This window comes from Sciurus vulgaris (genome assembly GCF_902686455.1).
Source record: "Sciurus vulgaris genome assembly, chromosome: 1".
In the NCBI taxonomy this organism is placed as follows: Eukaryota; Metazoa; Chordata; class Mammalia; order Rodentia; family Sciuridae; genus Sciurus; species Sciurus vulgaris.
Window position 1 is genome coordinate 196,834,716 of NC_136461.1, and position 19,050 is coordinate 196,853,765.

Below are 19,050 nucleotides of genomic sequence, written 5' to 3' on the forward strand. Positions count from 1 at the left end.
CAGAGCAACAGTCACGTGACTCGTGTTTTCTAACTCTGCGTCTAGGCACCCGGTGGATCTGCACAGTGATCCCCTGGCCCCAGTGGACCACAGGGCAAATCAGCTGGGCCCCTTCCCTCCTTGGCAGACCTAAGCATTCCATCATTCCTTGCTACTGGGTAGGGTCATCGGTTTGGAATCATGTTGAGAAGACAAGGTTAGGCTCTGCTGTCAGCCAGCTGCCTCTACAGGACGGAGGACAAGACACAGCCTAGCATCTCTGTTCAATTTGGCAACAAAGGAACTGAGGATCCTCGTGCACTAACATCTTAGGCAGTGACGACAGTGATGACAGAGCTCCTTAAACATGCAGATCCCATCTTCTGAGCACCCCCCAGGCTTCCTTTTACACTCAGGTGTGGCTATGACGATGACCATGATGACAACCAGCAGCATCCACCAAGCGCTCAGGGCTGCCCTGTGTCGCCCTTAGAGCACCTCTGAAGTGCAAGCTGTTTAACCCTCATTTTACAGAGAGCTGAGGCTTGAAGGGCCTGGCTCTAACCCTGCACCCTTCACACCTTTGGCTCTCAGACTTTAGGGGAGGGCCCTGAACCACTTGCACAGCTTGTTAAAAAGAGATGTTGGGGCTGGGGTTGTAGCTCAGGGATAGAGCCTTGCCTAGCACCTGGGAGGCACTGGGTTCGATCCTTAGCACCACATAAAAACAAATATGATAAAGGTACTGTGTCAATCTACAACAACAACAAAACTACACACACACACACACACATTAAAAAAAATGTATAAAAAACCCACAGATGCCCACTTTCCACTCCTGGAGAATCAGAAGATCTGGGCAAAGCTCTAGCCCCTGTATTTAACAAGCTCCCTAGATAAGGCCCCGCTTTCTAAAAACCACCGCCACCTGAATGGGGTCTGGGAGTTGCTAAAAGAGCCCCAGGGAGGTTAAATTTGGAAGTAAATGGAGAAAATAAAACAAGGTGATTTCCAGAACTACAGTCAACTTCTGCTTTCAGGCCTCAAAAGTGTCCCAGCACCCAGAGTGGCTCTTTGACTGTGTCCCCGAGAGCTCCCTCCCAGGTCTGATGATGAAATCATATGTGACCTGAGAAGCCCACTCAGGCCTAATCCTCTCTGTGTATAAACAGAGCACGAGGTGGGCCATTTTCTGATTTGACTCCTGGGTACCAAGAGAGGAGGAGCAACAAAACTTTTTGAAACATTTACTCTTTTTGGCCCATAAGTCATAGACAAAATTCCTTATTTCTGCTGAAAATTTTAGACAAATATTATAAATAATCTGTCAACTTTCCCAAGTTTTAAAGGACAAAATAAGTCTGGATTATACGGTGGTACAAATTCCACTATATGAGCATAGGTGGAGAAAGAAGAGAATCGTATTTTCTTGGGTTACTGACCAATCATTCTGCCTGGTGAGCATGTGCCTGGGGCAACCTGAAACAGAAGACAGGAACCTGTTCTTCCATCAGCTGGACTTAGTGCCAGCTGTTTTTCCTGAGGTTCAAATGAAGAAAAGGGAGGAAATTTCTCAATTGGACTGAGAGGCAGCATGCCAGTCTCTAACACGGTGCCCACCTAAAATATTGTCAAGGGTAGTTTTAATGATCTCTTTGCCCAGTCCCTGCTAATGCAGACCCACATGATGTGACTATAGATGGGATTCATTGTACACAAAGCTATGTGGTCTGCTGTTCAACAGGGCTGAGCTCCAGGGGCAGAGGGCCTACTGTGTATTCTGGGTCCACCATTTCTTAATTACGTGATGTTGTGCAAATGAGTAACCTTTCCTGTGCCTCAGTTATTTCACACTTAGAATGGGAATAATAATAATAATGCTGACCTCCAAGATTATGATAACGTGTAGACACACAGATGTGTTCTGTGTTGAGAAGAGCGCACAGGTCAGTGCGCCACAGATGTTAGTGTTTACTGCTGGGTTAAGCAACAAGGTCACCTTCAAGGGTCAGAATATGAGATGACAAGGGGCTGGATCCAGGGTGTGTGCCACAGTGACACAGGTACAGATGAGGTTGTCCATGGGGCTCAAGGCTCAGCAGAATCTAGAAACACCTACTTTGGGTCGGTGATCCTCAAGATTTCTCTGCAGAGTCGACCAATAAATGTTACGGATTCATCCACAGGGGGGAACTTTGGTATTGGAATGTGAGTGGACTGGTACATGCTTTGCCAGTCTTGAATCTAGAGAACAAAACCATAAATATTTAGTACAGTTATTCATTTCCCCATAATTTTACAAAGATAAAATTGAATGAAAAGTGACAATGAATATTCCTTGGTTTTGAAGAGGAAACTTAATAATAGCCTCCCAGAAATGCTATAGGTCACACTCATAAAAAAAGAAGTATTTGTGAAAAAGTGAGGCAAGTAAGGAAAGGTGAGAAGGGATGTGGGTTTTTGTCTTATGAGTTGATGTGCATCAATACAACATAAAACCCTGAAATATCATAACGTTTGAAGACAGTGGATAAACTTTTGAGAATGTCATGTCAGCCTTCACCTAAAAATCTGCAGTGGCTCCTTGTTGACTGTAGAAATCTCGGCACTGGTACTTATGAATTCGGGGCTCTTTCTTTGCCCAATTAAAAAAAATTAAATGGGTAAATACTTAAATAGAGGGGCTGGGGCTCAGCGGTACAGCACATGTCTCGCACAAGTGAGGCACTGTGTTCGATCCTCAGCAGCAAATAAAAATAAATAAATAAAATGAAGGTATTGTGTCTATCTACAACTTAAAATATCTAAAAAAAAAAACTTAAAAAGGCGTTTTCCTAAAATGGCCAGTAAGCACATGAAAAGGCGTTCAAGGTCACCAGTCATTAGGGAATCACAACTCAAAACCGCGATGAGACCTTCCCACTCACACAATGGCGGAAGTGCTGCTGAGAAGGTGAGGAAGGCGGACCCTTGGACTTCCGGTGCCGCTGCTGCAGAAGCCTGGTGCTCCTCACCAGGGTAAGCACAGAATGACCAGGTACGTACCCTGTTCAAGAAGTGCCAAGTCTTCTGTGCTCAGAAGAAGTGGGCTCACTTGGGCTGTAATGTTACAGCAACCAGCCCCGTTCTGTAGCCATGTAATTATGTCTGCCTTCTCCATGGGGCAGAAAGCTCCCTGAGGTCAGGTGCCACGTCAACTTCTCTGCTACCCTGATGGCTCCTGAAGGTGCCCTCATGGTACTAAGACCATCTAGTGCTTACTGATTTTGAGTATCTATTTAAATAAACTTTCTTGTTGGCACCTCCGAGATTTAGAGTGTATATTTTAAATGTCAAAAATACCTAATAAAATCAAGAACTTTAAAATTATTAAATACCTTTGTTCTTAAGAAGTTATTACACTCTTGTTCCACATTGTAATTTATAATACGAGAGACCTCTTCCTGCCAAATCTTCAGACCATAAATGTTGACATAGTCCTGTATATATTCAAAAGAACGATGGAATCCATCCATGGTAGCTCCCAACTCTTTCAGCTTGGGCATGAGTTCACTTGGCTGTGCAAAAGAGGAAATGCAAGCTATATTCCAAAAGATTATCAACTACAAATACCTCATTAGACTTTTAAGTAATAACCCAAATAAGGAACCACAGTCACAGTTTAAGATATAGTTTAAACTGTAGAAACTTTCTGACTTCACCTTGGCCAAGTGGCAAGAGATGTCATATATTTAGCAAATAATAGATTGTGTTCCTTTGAGAAGAAAGTTTCCTATAAAGGAATATAAACAATGAATGATGGTGATTGCTCATATATCATTTGATGAACAAATTTAATCTTAGAACCCTTAAAATATTTTAAATTGAATTCATTGATTTGAAAAATACTATATAAATTTCAGGACATGAGAAAAATTACCATATTTCCCAATAGATAAAACAAAAATAAAAAGTTATAGTCTTCATAGTTCCTGTCGGCTTTAGGGTTAATAAATTTTTTTAACTATAAAAAGTAACTGAGCCAGGCATGGAGACTTGTGCCTCTTATCCCAGACACTTGAGAGGTTAAGTTAGGGGGACTGCAAGTTCAATGCCTGCCTGAGCAACATAGTAACACCCAGTCTCAAAGATAAATAAAAAGGGGTAGGGATGTAGCTCAGTGGTAGAGTGTAGTCCAGAACATGTGAGGCCCTGGGTTTGATACCTAGTACCTCAAAAAATAAAAATGGTAATAAAAAGTCTCTGAATCATAAACTTCAGTTCTTAAACTTAGGGATCTACAGGCGAAGGAAAGAAGCACTGGTTTTAAAAAAGGATTTCCTCATAACACAAATGGATTATAATATAGGCCCAAAGAGCTTATCAGTTGTAGGCACTGAAGGTCACACTGGCTGTAAGGGGAGAGGAGGAAAGGTCTGGTTACAAGTGGCGTTCTCGTCCACGCTGTCAGCCAAGTGAGAACAGGACGGACCCACTTCGGTCACCTGGTACCTTGGCTCGGGGGTTGAATATCAGTCCTCTGTGAAGGGCGAAAGCAACCCGTTTAACCAGCTCCTTCCTTATTCCGTCTTCCAGTAACTGCTTTGGATCCACCTAAGTGCAAACCACGAGTTAGGAAAAAGCCAGTTTTGAAGAAATCCCGAGGAAAAGCAATTTCCAGAAGGTACTACAGCATTTTCCTACTTCTTCCCTAACTGATTTGGACTTTTTCCCTTTCCTGTCCTATTGACCTTAAGCAGCTTGGACAGAATTACTAAGCCATCACCTCTTCATGATGCCCTTCACCTCAGCAAGCTTCGTGAGATAATTTATAATATGGTATGTCAAAGTTAGCGAGTACGAAAGTTTTTAATCGCCTCACATTTCATCATTTCATAAACGTAAAGTGCCTTTTCTTATCACAGGAAAGGGCAGTGGAACCAAGGGCCTGCGCTGCATTCAGCCGCTCATCTTCCCTCCTGATGTCACCTCAGGGTACCTGTCTCCAGGTGAGCACACTCCAGTTCTGGGTTGCACCACTCTAAGTGGAGTAGTTTTTATTCTTTCAACATTCTTAGGATGCTATTTATAATTAGGATGCTAAAACAGGAAAGCAAATCTGCTATCAAAGTCTATACTTATTTTATTTATTTATTTTTTTCTACAATGAGAAAGCTATTGTAATTCCCTAAATAATTCTCCTGTCAGATCCACAGAACATCAAATGGTTTTAGCCCACTCCCTGAGACTTGTTTCTTTTCCTTTTAATCTGAAAAGAACAATTATTTTTAAGGTTAACAAGACAACTGGTAGGTCCCATCTGCCTTTGACTATATTTAAACTTCGAAGATGACCACTGTAGTGGAAGTTGCAGAAAAATACAGAAGTCAGAGAAACACGGGAACTACACCCAGACTTGTGCAGAGCTGAGGGGCAAAGGCCTGGGCTCTGCAGCAGATCAACTGAGAGGAAAGAAGGGACTGGAGGAGAAACCTATGTCAACAGACTTCAGAGAGTTTTTCAAACTATAGTGTGTAGAAACTTACCCTCGAACACTGAAACCGTAAAGGGAGAGGCCGAGATTAGGTCAGGGCACATGGTGGGGACACGGGAGTAGGGGTGGCTAATTAGATTTCTTGACTTACATGGTGATCAGAATGAGTGGTGTGTACCTCATAATAATCTAATAATCTAATAAATACAATTACTTCTGCAACTTAATATCTGTACTTTATTTTCTAATAAAAAATTATAAATATATATAATCAGTGAGAACAAAGTCAAACATTCAAAGAACATTCAAAGAAATACTCCCAGGAAGGGCAGACCTAGGGTCTGGGTGTAGCTCAGTGGAAGTGTATGTGCTTTCACATCTGAGACCTTGAGTTTAGTCTCTAGCACACACACACCACAAAGAAGAGATTCAGTGACACAGAGTTCAATGTGTTCCTGACCTAAAGTTCTCATGGGGCTCTTTCCACTCTCTGCAGAAGTGTTCACAGCTAGAGAGTCTTAGCACCCAGCCCCTTCCTCACGTTTCTATCCTCCTCCCGAGTCAGCAGAGTTAACAGCTTTCATGTGCATCCTCCAGACCTTCCTCCCTTCATTCATCCATAGAAATGTTCATCTACACACATATTTGATTACACAAATCTAAATGGGACCATATGCATACATGTGTGTTTAAACATAAATTCATATACATGTATATGTGTGTGTGTGCATGCAACACACCATAACATGGTGATTGCTATAATTGTTGTCCTACAATTTCCTTTTTTCATTTTCTATCTTGAAAACTATCCAGGGGCAAATTCTTTTTGACCAAAAGCAGAGCAATCCACAGTATGATTGTGTCATGACATACTTAGCCATTCCCCTACCAATGGCTGTTTAGATTCTTTCCTTTTTTCTTTTGTCCGCCTCTAACAATGAATGCTCATGCATATCTCTGTATAGCTCAATGGTTTGAAGTCTTTCTCAGCACAGTGAACCTATACTTTTGTAAGGTTTTGAAACATATCCTTAACATGCTAAGATTAAAGATTAGTGAGGTCACAGAATTCCTTCTAACAGTCTTAAGTTGTTGTTATGGGACTGGCAGAGTCTACTGGTTGAATGAGCTTGGTTAGTATGGTATTCCTTCCAAAAGACTGTAGCAAAGATTTACATTTTATTAAGCAGTTTTACTTTAATTATCGCTAATTGTTAAGTCTTATTGCATTCTTCCTCTACCAGCCACTATGCATTGCCAGGGCTCATCATATGTACGGATTAATTGGGAGTAAATAACCAGCATGTGTATTCTTTGCACATCATCTTAATTAATTTGGCTTCAGGTCTAAAGAAATGTTAAGCAGAGTCTATTAAAATTTCAGGGGCACAATGACATTTTATTTATTTATTTATTTATTCTAAGTATATTTTCAGAAGACATACACTAATGTTCCATTTGTATTTAGGTTTGTTTCCTCTGTGTTTTTGTGTTTTGTTTTATATTTACATGGAAATTCAATAGTTATACAGTTTAAAAAAATAAAAAATGTTCCAATTCTTCTCATGTCAGATAAGTGGAAAAATAAAAGTATGATGAACTATGTGAACGGGACATCATGAGTCATCACAGGATTCAAATTAAAACATCAATGAGATATTGCTTCATACTCCTTGAGCAAAAAATCAGAAAGAGGATAACATCAAACAATGGCCAAGATGTGGGTGGAGCCCAGGAAATAGTCATTTCAAAGGGCAAGTTAGTGGTATGCAGACAAAGTAAGTACAAAGAGGCCCTAAGTCCTAAGATGCCATTCCTAGGTATGTCCACTTCAGGGAAATTCCTGCACAAGCATGGAGTGGGGACGTGCTCAGAGAGGTTCATTGTAACGGTGGTTGTGATAATGGGAGAAGAGGTGTCTGTCTGGTTCAGTAAAGTGTGGAATTCTATGTAGCAGTAAGCAATCAAGTATCTGATCTATAGCAACATAAATAAATTTCAAATGCAATAACCAGTAAGAAAAGTTGGAAAAAGAATGAGAGCACACTGATTTAGAGGAACCAGAAATACAAGCACACATACGATAATACCATTTACTGAAAATGAGAGGCTGGGGTTGTGGCTCAGTGGTAGAGCACTTTCCTAGCATGTATGAGGCACTGGGTTTGACCCGCAGCACCACATATAAATAAATGAATTAAATAAAGGTCCTCAGTATGTCTCAGACACAGAGTGTTTGCTATGAGGAATGACAGAGGAGTCGAAGAGAAGAAGAAAGAAAGAAAATAGGAGAGAAGGTTGCATGTGTCAGTGGGGACAACAGTCTGTGACCAGAGGGTAAAATTATCTTAACACTCCTCACCTGGGTGCAAAATAAAAACACTAAAAAAAGAAGAAGAAACAGTGATGGAGAGAAAAATAAAAAGCAAAAAGCAATTATACCTAAGAAAATTGAGCCATTTTGTTTTCTTTGCTATGACAAAAATTCAGTGTAACAGATTTTTCTTAGTTTTAAATAACTCCTGCGCAAAACAGTTACTAATACCTCAACGGTTTTTTTGTCCCAGAACTAGAAGAAATTCCAAGATTATACCAGAAGATTACTTTCATTATTATGAGCAATAAATATAATGCTTCCTTCCTTTATCAACATGTGAGGTAAAACCCAAAATCAGGATGAGAAACTGCACATGGTAACATCATTCCCTGTTCCAAGAGTGATAATCACCAGAAAAATCCAAACAACTAACCACAACGTCACAGAGACCAGAATCAAGACACTGACCTTGATGATGCCAACCAAAGTCGTTTTCATCATTAAGATGCCTTCAGTAAAAATGGATATAGCATGGGTGAGCTTGGCAACCTTTAACAAAGAAAAAGAGGTATCATGAAGCAGTTGGGATAAAACAGTCGACATTTTTAGGGAAGGTTAAAATAACTGGCGTATAGTCCTGGGTTAGGCAAAGCATCAGGAAATGGATGTGTGGCTTTGTAAAGAACACCAGTGCCCAGGTGCCCTGGACAGAAGTAAGGCTTTGGGGCATTAGTGAAGCCCACTGTTGGAGCTGTTGAGTGAGTCAGAAGACGTCCATCTATTCTCCAAGCTTTCACAAAGTACTGTCCCTTCTTTGGACTTCAGTGTCTCACATCTAAAATTTAGGGCAGGACTCAATAGGGAGGGTCCCTTCCAGCTGAAAAAGAATAGTGGAGACTGAGGAGTGATCTCCCCTTCAGTGGTCTCCACATTCTTTTCCAGCACCTCCAGGAGACACTGATAGGTAAACAGATGCTACAGTTTTCAATCACAAAAATCAAACACAGAAATATTAAGCTTGATTTTCTAAATTTCTGACATATTTTTTGGATATGTGTCAAAGAATGGGAATCTGAAACTGGACATGACATTTTAAATTTTCACTCGATTTTACTTTTCATATCTTTAAATTTTAAGATCAGAAAATTTTAAGATAGAAAAGCAGAGGTATTTGGGGAAAACAGCCTCTGAGCCCATTTAATTATTGGGTGGGCTTAAACGTCTGCCTGTAGGAAACTCTTAATGGATTATAGATTGGAGCCACTGGTTTGTGTCTAGATAGTTTCAAACTTAGGATGGCCCCACCCATGATTTTTAACTTTAGGAGGGTGCAGAAGCATCCCATTCAACCATTCTGCTTTTCTCTCACAGAGCAGCATTCAACAGGTTACACAGGAGGGGCAAAGCCTTAATGTAAAACAGGCTGTCAGACGATTCTGCCCGCGCAAGCTGACTAAGGGTTCTGAGCACGTTTTAAGTAGGTGGATGTTCAGAGGTTAGGTGTACTAAATGCATTAACTTAAGATATTTTCAACTTATGATGGGTTTATTAGGGCATAATCCCATTGTAAGTTGAGGAGCATCTGTACAAAGGAGGAACCTGATTGTGAAGGTGTAGGTAATCTAGCCTGAGGAGAACAAGGGTGGATTTACCAAGATAGTTCTAGAACAAAGTGACCATTTTTTTCTAGAGAGAAGTGAAGCTAACTTTCACTGAGAACGTTCAGGCAAGTGAGGCCTTAAATGACACCAGATGTCAAGAATAAAGGTGTGGGCTGGGGATATAGCTCAGTTGGTAGAGTGCCTGCCTCAAAAAGCACAAGACCCTGGGTTCAATCCCCAGCACCACAAAAAAAAAAAAAAAAAAAAAAAAAGAGAGAGAGAATAAAGGTGTGATTATACTCAAAAGGTAAACCCTGGTTATCACTAAGAGCATGAGAATATGAATCAGAATTAGTCTGGTGGTCCCAGGTCATGGCAGGTGACACAGGCCTGTGATAGTTCATGGCTTTTAGTTTTAAGTATGAAAAGACAGAAGTCGAGACAACATGGCACCTCATATCGAGGGACAAGCTGAGCATAGTCCCGCAGCTTGTCTTTGTCCAGGCGGGTAGGCACTTCGATGATATCATGGGTCTGAAGCTTTATGATCTTTAGAAGAGATGTAAACATGCTTTCTGGGATGATCTGCAAAACCTGTAAGGACAGAGAAAGAAGAAATACAACTGAACACCTTAATTTCATTTTTCTTAGCTGTCAAATATTAGGATGACAGTAAGAAAAAGGGCCCCCATGTGCACAAGCAGCAGACTGCCTACAGGAAGTGATGCTGAAAAACTGAGCAGAGCGGTTTTCCTAACTGATACCAGGTGCAGACTCCCTTCCTTCAAATGTTAACTGCTCACAGAACAAAAATAATCCTTCAAAGTGCTGCAAAAGGATTTTTAAAAGGTTTAGGTTCAGAGCTGGTGATGTGGCTCAGTGATAAAAGTGCTTGCCTGGCATGCGTGAGGCCCTGGGTTTGATCCCCAGCACTGCAAGGAAAAATGAAAACTGAAGTTCCAAGATATCAAGACCATCACTGTAGAATACTCTATTAGCATGTGACAGATAAATTTTGAACCAGGACTGTCTGGCTTCTTCTTGGACCATCAGTTATTGAAATGAGGATCAAAATCCTCATGAAAGCTTGAATTAAGTTCAGACAAGGCTATGTTGGATCTAGATCTCTTTCACCAACCAGTTATGACTTTGAAGACACTACTATAATCTCTGTTCCTCCATTTCCGCATCTATAAAATGGAGGTCAATACCATCAGCATTTAAAAAATAGGCACAAAAATTCTTTGAAAGTAAAAACACCTGCATGTCTACAGTAGCAAGAATACATTTATTTGCAAGTATTACTCATTTCTGGAATGAAGTTTAAAAAAAAGGAAAGGAACAAAAGCACATTTTACAAGGCCCAATAGTACTTCTGTATTTAAAATAGCAGTTAGCCAATCAGAGCAAAAATCACCTTCATGCACTTCTTACCTTTCTCACGTAGGACACCAATTCACCAGAATAATACTGAGACACGCTGAGAAGGTCAGGGCTATTTGCTTGATTAATACGAAGAAGAGGCAGGTCAAGGGCAGAGGCGAGCTGTTAGAAAAATAAGATACATTACTGTTTCTGTTTTTAAAAAGTCCTAGAAATCTCTTTCCAGAAAATGCAGCTGGGCCTTACACAATGGAGGGCAACAACCACCAAACCTTGTCAATGTCATGAATAGTTTCTGACAATACATTTTTAAAAAAAAATTAGAGTTACCTATTACAGCAATGGCTTTTAAAGTGTGGTCCCTGGATCACCAGCATCAGCATCACCTGGGAACTTTTAGACATGCAGATTGTGGGATCCCATCCAAGACTGACTTCAGAAGCTCCAGGGGTGGGGTCCTATGATCTGTGTTGCAATAAGCCCTCCAGGTGTTTCTGGAGCATGCTCAAATTTGAGAGCCACCAGGCTAAAGAGACAACTACTCCTCTGTGGAAATCAGACATTCTGATTGATACTGAATTCATCCAACCTAAGATGCCATCAAGTATGAGAAGTGCCATTATTTTATGTACCACTCAGAAAGAAAGAAAATGCTGACCACTAAACTGTGCTATGACATCCATTATAAAACCTATTTAAAACGAGAGATGTTAAAATATATAAAAAAAGTACATCCTGGAATTGATACATCTGGTAACTGTTAGAAGACAACAGTTCACTTGTTCACTTATTATGCTCTGAAAAGATCTTGAGAGTAAAGAACATGCTGGTGCTGATCATCACTATTCCTTCATCTTTAGAGTATAGACTAGTTTGTAGTGGAGGCGCAATAAAATTTTTTTAAATGAATAAATAAAAGAATTTATTTCATATCTGAGGAATAAAGGAAGCAAAGGAGTCACATTTTTAGTATACTAGTAATGAAGGGACAATGGGTTAACAAGGCTGCAGCCATTTCTCCCTTGATTCTGTGCCCCCCACACACCATTTTATAACCTAGATTGTTACTGATTGTGAATAATTAATTGAGATAACTCCTTACCTTCCTAGATGGTTAGCCTGTGAACTTTTAAACGTTCTCATCAGTTTCTGGTCAGACTGTTATTAGCCCTCGAACTTCCACTACTTAAGAATAGCTCCCCTGTCTCTCTCTCTCCTTCCCTCCCTCCCCCTCTCATCCTCTCTCTCTCTCTCTCTCTCTCTCTCTCTCTCACCCTTAAGGGGCAGACACTCTGTTCGTCTGCTTCATAAAATCTCTTGTGTGAATTCCTGCGTCCAGAGTGGTTTTCTGGGTGCTTTCAAATAAAACTTAAAAATATCTATTTATTTTAAAACAATATTCTGTAACATTCTAATTTATTTAATCAAACTTCAAATAGTTCTGGAATCTTTTGAAACTTCGTTTGTGGAAGAACTGTTAACAATTTCCAATCTATAAAAATACTGAAATGATCCAACTTCCTGAAAGGATGAAGCCCCTTGGGCTGATCAATGAGTGAGGCAAGAATGAAGGCCAACTCCTTCCTGGTGTAACCAAGAACGTGACTGCATGGTCCTTTGCTCACCTTCAGGAATGTGGCTCGGAGTTTAGTGACCATGGATGGGTTCACTCTTATGCTTTCTTGCATGATGGATGTGAAACTGTAAGAAGAAATCAATTCTAAGAATATACTCCAGTGGACTTCATTGAGGGCAAATGTCAGTCTGTCCATGTTACCTGTCAATTAACTGCCAAGCAAAAGACAGGTCCCCGACGATCTGCATTGTGATTAGGACCTCCTCTTTAATGTTAATGGTCCTGATCATTTGATGGAGAAACTTTCGAGTATCAGCAAGAAACTGACACACTTGCAAATTTGATTCCAACTGATGAAATTCCTGAACCTGTTACATAAATACATTTAGTTTAAAAATCTGGCCTTTACAGAGCTCATTTATAGTGCTCACTTCATATACGGCACATTATTGACAATTTCTTGATAAACTTTTTATTCCAAAATTATAATTTTAGAAATACATATAAGCCAAATCATAAAAAGCTGTATAACTTTCTAGGACTAGAAAATGCTCCATCAAGTTTGATCCTGTGTATATAGGACACAATAAATGAATGCTCTCATTTTACTATAAACATATACTGGAAAATCCTCTGAATTCTTAAGTTGGGCATCACTGCTTAATAAAGATAATAAGCTACATCACAACCAAGGTGTTGGTACTTACACATTATTTTCCTTTGGTATACTCTTTAAAACCAAATAATGATTTCATAATGCCCTAAAAATTTCATGTATATAACTCAAGAGGCCTGGCTAACATGCCAGACTAAATAGGCTAAAGATAAAAGGCATTAGAGATTTACAAAGTTGTTTCTAGTGTACTATAGACTGACTATCCTCCTGACAAGGAGGATACAGAAATAGTACAACATAACAGAAATAGTACAAGCACGCAATTGTTCTGGAATGGGAAACTCTGGAATGCTAACAATGGGATATTATACGGTGTTGCCATTCTAAAAATCCTCAAAGAAATAAGAAAAAGCCTGAAGAAAGTCTGCCAAATGAAAAAAGTACTAATTATATCTCTAAAAATGTACAATCATACCAACTTGGACAGTGTTACAGATAATGAGCATAGATGAAGTTTAAATAATAGTCTATGCTTGTATGTTCTGATGCTATTATTTTCCATTTCAAACCTAGTTAAATATACAATTAAAAATTTAGGAGCGGTGAGGTATAATCAATGTTTTGGGTAGAATCATTTTTGAGTCATTAGAGAACTTTCTTTTTTCCAGAAAAGGATATGCACCTTTCATAAGTGTATGATCACTACATAACTATTTTCATTTTTGCTTAATTATTTCTAAACTTGCCCCAGGCACACACTTCTTAACAGACCTAAACATGGCATACAGGTACAGTTCTGCTTTTGCTTTTACCTCCTCATCACGATTTTCCTAACATTTCCAAATTGCTTTCATAAAAATTATGCTTCTAAGACTACAGGTTTCCACAAGTTAAATATCTTGACTCCTGCTATCATGCTATTCATGCTGTTCACTAAATTTATTGCCCCAATTTTAGGACACTGACGATAACAGAAGTGGGAACATATTAATTCATATTGTTTTTGCTGCTTATGAAATATTCTCTAATATTTTTATGGGCAAGCTGTTGTGTAGGTCATAGGCATGACTCCTGATCCAAGAACTATAATTTGAAAAGACTTTTCTTACCTCCTCCAAAGCTTGTATTAGCTGCACAGTTTTTCTGCCTGCAGCAGTAGAATCATCGTAATTTAAAGACAATATTTGTTTTGAGATTTCTCTGAACCAAGCTTGAAGATTTTCTATTAATACAGAAATAAGAAAGACTACTGAAACCCAGAAGTCCTGGAGCTCTGGCTTTGAATTTAATGAAATCATTTTATGAATCCAGTTCTTATTCATAGAATTTTTACTACATGCCTAACATTGCTTCCAGGATTCTCCAAACAACAACAAAAATATGTGGAGTGTGTCCTCATAGGATAAACTTCTACATTAATAGTTAAATCTATAAAGCTTGACAGAAAGGGATTAAAGGGCCACATTGGGTTATAAACAATATGTGCCTAGCGGGTAGAGGTGGCAGAGGAGAGTTGGGAAGGAACTCCCCAGTGACAGAGGTACTGGGGAGTTTTCTAGAGAAGTGAGTGAGGGCAAAGATCTGGACAGTCTGAGAAATGAAGAAGGGCTTTCTATCTGGATGAAGGCCAATGTGAGCAGACTTCCAGGCTGGAATGAGGTGGCCTGTGTTAGAGGTCAAAGGGGAGATCAACTTCAGGAGTCAAGTGAGTGAGAATTCTGAGCAGCTCAGGGGGTGGCCATCTGCCTTCACAAACCAGAAGGCAGTTCACACAGCAGGAAAGGGAAGGGCTTGAACAGGCTCTGAGCACCCCAGTGTGTGAAGCGGAATTCTAAGCTGGTATCCTTTAATCTTCACAACATGGAGGCTGGATTGTGGGCCACTTCTCAGATAAGGAGGCTGATGCTTAGAGAAATGAAGAATCACACTCTCATCACACGGCTATTAAATGGGAGAACCAGCACCACCAGGCTGATTCCCTACACTTGTTTTTATTAATGGGACGGTTTAAGTCCCATTAAAGTCAGAAGACTTAATGACTTTAATGTAACTTATTTCAGGAATTGGCATGAGGAATGCTATCTGTATGTGAAAGATTTTTAAAAAAAATTTTTTTAGTTGTAGATGGACACAATCTCTATTTTTATGTGGTGCTGAGGATTGAACCCAGTGCCTTGCACATGTGAGGCAAGTGCTCTACCACTGAGCTATGCCCCAGCCCCAGCCCCAGATTTTTTTTTTTTTTTTTTTTTTTTTTTAAGAACTGAGGCATAGCTGTGGATTAGGGGAAAGAGCACAAGACTTAAAGTCTGAGGCATGAACTAGATCCAGGCCCTGATCTTTGTTGTCTTTGGCAAATGATTACATTTTTTAAGCTTTGGTTCCTTAGACATAGAGCAAGTCTAAAGGTGTTTATCCCACAGGGTTGTAGAATCAAATTACAAAGATTCCTAGGCCAAAATATACTGTATAGAGCTGGGAATATAGCTCAGTTGGTAGAGTGCTTCCCTTGCAAGCCCAAGTCCCTGGGTTCAAACCCTAGCACAACAAAAAAAAAAAAAAAAAAAAAATATATATATATATATATGATAAATAAATATGTATTTATATGTTATATATATAAATATATATTTATATATATATAAATATAAATAAAAAACTGTATAGCCAGGAAAAAAAAGCATAAAATGAACATGATCATGTGAATGACCTCTGAAACAATCTGGTATTTAGAAGGACCTTGAAAGGACTGTAACAGAGATTAATGAGCCTGATTCTAGTCAACTAATTTGGTCAGATTGTTACAGGTGGTTCTTGTTTTTCAGTCATAATATGTTCACTTACAAAACAAGTTGCCAACTACATCACATCACTGTAAACTTACTTTTTCCAGTAGGAATAATTATTTGTTTTGGAAATATATTTTACAGCAAACAAATAGCATGAAATAAATCAACAAAAGTCAACATACAATAATCATAAGTCCTCATTGGTTAAAGATAGCAAAGTCATTTATTTTTTATAAAAAGCTACACTATTAAGCAATCTTACTATATAATTAACTTCATCAAAAATGAATCTGATAGCTAACACCAACATTAAAGAGGTAAAACAGCTTAGAATTCAGAGTGGTCTTCTGGGGGCAATTTGAAAGGTTCTTACACATAAAAATCTGAAGTAATGTCACAAATTTTCATATAGACAATATTTCCTAAAAGAAGTAGGATCAAAATCATTGCCATTAAAACTCGAGACGTTTCTTTTAAAAACAAGTCCGCAGCTGAGGATGTAGCTCTGTGGCAGAGCACTTGCCTGGCATGAGCAAAGCCCTGCTTTTAATCCCAGGTACCACAAAAAAACAATACATAAACAAATGAAAAAAAAAAAAACAAAAAAAACAAAAAAAAACAGTCTGTGGGTTCTCTCTTGTGCCACTAGATCCCAGGTGCACTGGCAGACAAGAACCAAGCAATATTAGAAGACAAGAATCTGAGATATGGGGTTGGGGTTATGGCTCAGCAGTAGAGCACTTGCCTAGCATGTGTGAGGCATTGGGTTCGATTCTTAGCACCACATATAAATAAACGAATAAAATAAAGATCCATCAACAACTAAAAAATTTTTTTTTAATTTAAAAAATTTAAAAAAAGAATCTGAGATATGATCTATGTTGGTAGTTATTAATATTCTTAAGTGAGATTATAAGAGCTATGTAATCTTCCCCCAAATGCACATTAACTGATATGTGAGATTTGTATACTAGGCAGGCAGAACATTTCCTATCTACAAACCAGAGATAGAAGAACCCCTGGTTCATATTTCAAAGATAAGGTATGAAACCTGACGTCCACATGGACATGAACACTGCCCACGGGAACACAAGGCTAGAGGAGCCCAAGCTAAACTCCTTTATTACCAAAGCTAAAAGAGAACAATATCATGGCCGACAATTTTTACTTGGCCAGTTCCTAAGGTTTTGCATAGTCTGCATGTACATTTTGAACACATCCAACACCCCTCTTCATCAATTACCATTTTTCTCCACTCTGGTTAGGGGTTTCACTCCTGAGAAGACATCAGCAAGCTCGGTCATCCGCTCTGAGCCCTCTTTCTTGTAATGCTCCCATTTGGCTTGTTTTTCTGAAAGCATTTGCTTGAACATCTGTTGATGAGACAGAGAAGATTTATTTACTTAAGAGAAAATCCAGATCAGGCGGTTTATGAAGGGGGCCAATTTATTATAAAAAATGTACACTCCAAATTAACATCGATCTTGATGCCACCTCTTAAGCATTACTGTTATAGAAATTGAGGATTGAAGCTAGGCTACCTCTAAGGCTGTGATCCTCAGACCAACTGCACATGAGCACAACTTGCAGGTTTGAACATTTTCAAATTCCTCGCCTAAGCCCTGAAGATTCAGTTCAGGTCTTGGGTAGGCCCACGAATAATCAACAATTTAATGTGAAATTAAATCTGTGACCACGCTCTGTGGTTCTTTCTAGGCAACAATTCCTGTCATTCTATTTTATACATATGTATATATATATGTATAATATATATATTTGTATATATATATATTTTTTAAGTTGTGGTTGGACATAATACCTCTATTTTATTTATTTATCTTTATGTGGTGCCGAGGATTGAACGCAAGGCCTCATACATGCTAGGCAAGTGCTCTACCACTGAGCCACAAACACAGTTCATGTCATTTCCATTTAATTAGGGAAAATTTGAGTATTACCTTGCTAGATGAACAAGGAATGAACTAATTACCTACAGAGGTTCTTTCTTATTATATTAAGCAACAATTCTGCTTATTAATTCAATTCTGCATAAAACTTAAAACCTATTAAGACTTAGGTAGAAGAGAAAATGGTATAACTCAGGATCCTACCCTGGAAGAAACTTAAAAAGATTACTTATTTCTCATTAAATGACATGCTCTCTCAGACAGAGGTAGAGTATTTATTTCATTGGGCTCTAACAAGGTAAATATGCATGAATGCTCATTTTCCTCTTATGAAATTCTTCATTCACAAACATAAAAAAATTGAAAAGATGAACAATGGAGGGAGAGTCCATCTGTAGGAGAGAGAATCCAGGCTGGGTGTGATGTTGTGGGGTCTGTGGAGGAGGAATCTTAGTGACCCAGCAGATTGATTCATCAGATGAGAACACTGAGAACCACTGATAAAGCCTACCCTATCTTCCTGAGTACTGGGCTCAATCAATGCTGTTTCACAACGGCAAAGCAGCAACACAACATCACCAGAGGTCTTCATGGTAGACCAGATGGCCTCAGGCCCTTCAAACACTTACTGAACTCACAGGTTTCTTATCGTGTAAGATAGAATTTGGAATGGCAGGTGGTCCTTGAATTAGGAAATGACTGTCATATAAAGATTAGAAGAAACACAGGTTCACTTACTGTGTTTATAGGAAAATAAGAGACAGACTCTACAAAAGGTTGGGGTGGGAGGTAGGAGAGAGGAAATAAAAGAACCAAGTTGAAATGTCAGAAATTCAAAGACATCATTTCCTTGCTCAACATGTATTGGGTCATTTTCTTTTTTCTATCTACCAGAATTTTCTCTTCTTGAAGTCCTTTCACAATGTGCCCCTTAGGCTATCTACTCTCTCCTTTCTACCTGAGCAGACAGAAGGAAGTGGCCCATATTACTATCAGCAGAATCCAGAGAACAGACAGGTTTAGGAGTGCAGTTGGTTAGTCAGGTGCCTACACTTGCCCTGATTTCTGCAACAATGCTGAACCAAACAGATGTGGGTCATGGTGCCACTGTTGATGATTCTAACAGGCCCAAGGGCATTGTCCTTATGGGCAACCTCACTGCCTCTGACCACTGAATGCAAAGCTTGGTTCCTGTTCTGGATCTTTCCTGGCTCCTCATCTGGGTTTATTCTATCTTTCTTCCTTAATATACTGAAGTGCTCAGATGGAAGGGGCATGCCTTGCTCAGTTTTAAATTCTTAGCACCTAGCTGGGAACAGAGAAGATATTCAATAATTATTTACTATTCAGAAAGAAAACACTGAAATTATCAAATAAATCCAAAAGAGCATATTTCTGATCTTATAAA

At 39.2% G+C, this 19,050-nt stretch overlaps 1 protein-coding gene across 1 annotated transcript in view; it reads right to left on the reverse strand.

The window, feature by feature from the left end:
* Window positions 1-19,050, reverse strand: part of WASHC5 (WASH complex subunit 5) — a 60,966-nt gene that overhangs the window by 14,746 nt on the left and 27,170 nt on the right. Inside the window, exons 11-20 of the mRNA XM_079137499.1 lie at window positions 16,979-17,108; window positions 14,056-14,168; window positions 12,532-12,698; window positions 12,380-12,455; window positions 10,806-10,916; window positions 9,825-9,965; window positions 8,238-8,318; window positions 4,471-4,572; window positions 3,357-3,536; window positions 2,099-2,223 (exon numbers count right to left, since the gene is read on the reverse strand). Of these exons, the coding sequence (XP_078993625.1) occupies window positions 2,099-2,223; window positions 3,357-3,536; window positions 4,471-4,572; window positions 8,238-8,318; window positions 9,825-9,965; window positions 10,806-10,916; window positions 12,380-12,455; window positions 12,532-12,698; window positions 14,056-14,168; window positions 16,979-17,108 (1,226 nt within the window). The remainder of the gene's footprint in view (window positions 1-2,098; window positions 2,224-3,356; window positions 3,537-4,470; window positions 4,573-8,237; window positions 8,319-9,824; window positions 9,966-10,805; window positions 10,917-12,379; window positions 12,456-12,531; window positions 12,699-14,055; window positions 14,169-16,978; window positions 17,109-19,050) is intronic.